Source organism: Vombatus ursinus, unplaced genomic scaffold (assembly GCF_900497805.2).
Source record: "Vombatus ursinus unplaced genomic scaffold, bare-nosed wombat genome assembly UNPS02000481.1, whole genome shotgun sequence".
Lineage (NCBI taxonomy): Eukaryota > Metazoa > Chordata > Mammalia > Diprotodontia > Vombatidae > Vombatus > Vombatus ursinus.
The window spans coordinates 384,281-386,700 of NW_020940259.1; the positions used below are offsets into that span (position 1 = coordinate 384,281).

Consider the following 2,420-nt stretch of genomic DNA (forward strand, 5'->3'; position numbering starts at 1 on the left):
TTTGTGGCGGTGAGATACAAATGGCTGCTGTGCAGAGGTTCAATGACTGCAGAGGGCAGATCCTGCTTTGTTTTGTGCTGAGTATACTTTTGGAATCTTGTGCCGCGCAGATCCGCTACTCTGTGCCCGAGGAGATGGAGAAGGGCTCTTTTGTGGGTGACATAGCCAAGGACTTGGAGCTGAAGCCCCGCGAGCTTTCGGAACGCGGAGCCCGAATCGTCTCCAGAGGTAAGATGCAGCATTTTGTTCTGAATTCCAGAAGCGGCAGCTTAGTCACTGCGGATAGAATAGATAGGGAAGAGCTTTGTCCCGGGGCCCCAAAGTGTTTTTTGAATTTGGACATCCTTCTGGAAGACAAAGCGAATATTTATGGAGTGGATGTGGAGATAACTGATATCAACGATAGCAAGCCCTATTTCCGAGCTGAAGAAGTGGAAGTAAAAGTCAGTGAAATCGCAGCGCCCGAAACGTGATTCCCTCTCCCAGAAGGATTTGATTCAGATATGGGTGTGAACTCAGTCCAGAGCTATCAGCTGAGCCCGAACCATCATTTCTGTCTGCATGTGCAAAGCGGAATAGACGGGGCCAAGTACCCGGAGCTGGTGTTAGAGCGGGCCCTGGACCGTGAGGAAGAGCCAGTTCACCATTTCATCCTCAGGGCCTCGGGCGGGGGAGATCCTGTCCTCTCAGGCACCGAACAAGTCCGAGTGACTGTCGTTGATTTCAATGACAACGCACCAGTATTTACTGAGCCCACGTACAGCGTGAATGTTCCTGAGAGTGTGCCTGTGAGAACATTACTACTCACCGTTACAGCCACAGACCCAGATGAAGGAGTCAATGGGGAAGTAAGGTACTCTTTCAGGAAAATAGCTGAAAGAACCTCAAAGACCTTGCAAATGAATGCTGTTACAGGACAAATATCAACGACGAAAAACCTAGATTATGAAGAATCTGCCTTATATGAGATGGAAGTACAAGCAGGGGATGGTCCTGGGCTCCTGGGGAAAGCTAAGATCCTTGTTTCAGTCTAGGATGTAAATGACAGCATTCCCGAAGTAAGTATAACATCCCTCACGAAGTCAGTCTCTGAAGATTCTCTCTCAGGGACTGTAATTGCCCTTTTAAATGTGCATTACGGGGACTCTGGGGAGAATGGACGTGTAATGTGCTCCATACCTGAGAATCTGTCTTTTAAACTTATCAAATCTTATGGAAATTATCACAAATTGATAACAGTGGGAGCCCTAGACAGAGAGAAGGTTTCCCTGTACAATATCACTGTGACAGCTACGGACTTCGGGACCCCACCCCTGTCCATGGACACTTACATCCCCCTGCATGTGGTAGACATTAATGACAACCCTCCCACCTTCGGTCAGACATCCTACTCTGTGTACATCCGAGAAAACAATCTCAGAGGTGCCTCTATCTATTCTGTGATAGCCCGAGACCCAGACAGCGAAGAGAATGGCCGTGTCACTTATTCCATTGCAGAAGACATTCTCCAGGAGGCACCTCTCTCCTCCTACATCTCCATCAACTCTGACTCTGGCATCCTCTATTCTCTGTGCTCTTTCGATTATGAACAATTACTTGACATTCAACTGCTTGTGATTGCTGAAGATGCTGGTGACCCACCTCTTAGTAGCAATGTGTCTCTAACTCTGTTCATCCTGGATCAGAACGACAATGCCCCAGAAATCCTATACCCCACATTTCCCACAGATGGCTCCACCAGAGTGGAGTTGGCTCCTCGATCTGCAGAGCCAGGCTACCTGATGACAAAGGTGGTGGCAGTGGATGGAGACACAGGCCAAAATGCCTGGCTGTCTTACCATCTACTCAAGGCCACAGAACCAGGCCTCTTTTCTGTGGGCCTACACATGGGAGAGATCAGGACTGCCAGAGCCTTTCTAAGCAAAGACACCTTAAAATAGAATCTGGTCATATCAGTCACAGATAATGGAGAGCCTCCCTTCTCTGCCACTGTTAGTGTCACAGTGGCTGTGGCTGACACCATCCCTGAGGTCCTCTCAGATCTCAACCGCCTGGCTGTCCCTGAAGTCCCCAGGGAATCCAATCTCACTTTCTATCTTGTCCTGGCTATTGCTGCTGTATCCTGCCTGTCCTTTGGCTTCATCATTGTCTTACTAGCATTCAGGTTTTGCAAGTGGAGGGCTTCACAGCTGCTGAGGTCAGGCACTCACCATTTTGCCAGTGTCCCTGCCTCAGAATTTGTTGGCATTGATGGAGTCCCAGCTTTTCTCCAGACACATACTCAAGAGGTTACTCTCACTATGGGCTCTCAGAAGAGCCAGCTATTCTTTCCCCAACAATCTTACACAGATATTTTAACATGTCAGAAAATTCTCAGAATTTACTTGAAGGTAATGAGGATTTTAATATTCTCCAGGTAA

At 48.2% G+C, this 2,420-nt stretch overlaps 1 protein-coding gene across 1 annotated transcript; it reads left to right on the forward strand.

The window, feature by feature from the left end:
- The first annotated feature begins 20 nt into the window (after positions 1-20).
- Positions 21-2,420, forward strand: LOC114037863 (protocadherin gamma-A8-like). The gene is given in 1 exon segment (XM_027854895.1): positions 21-2,420. A coding segment is annotated over 1 exon segment (2,400 nt).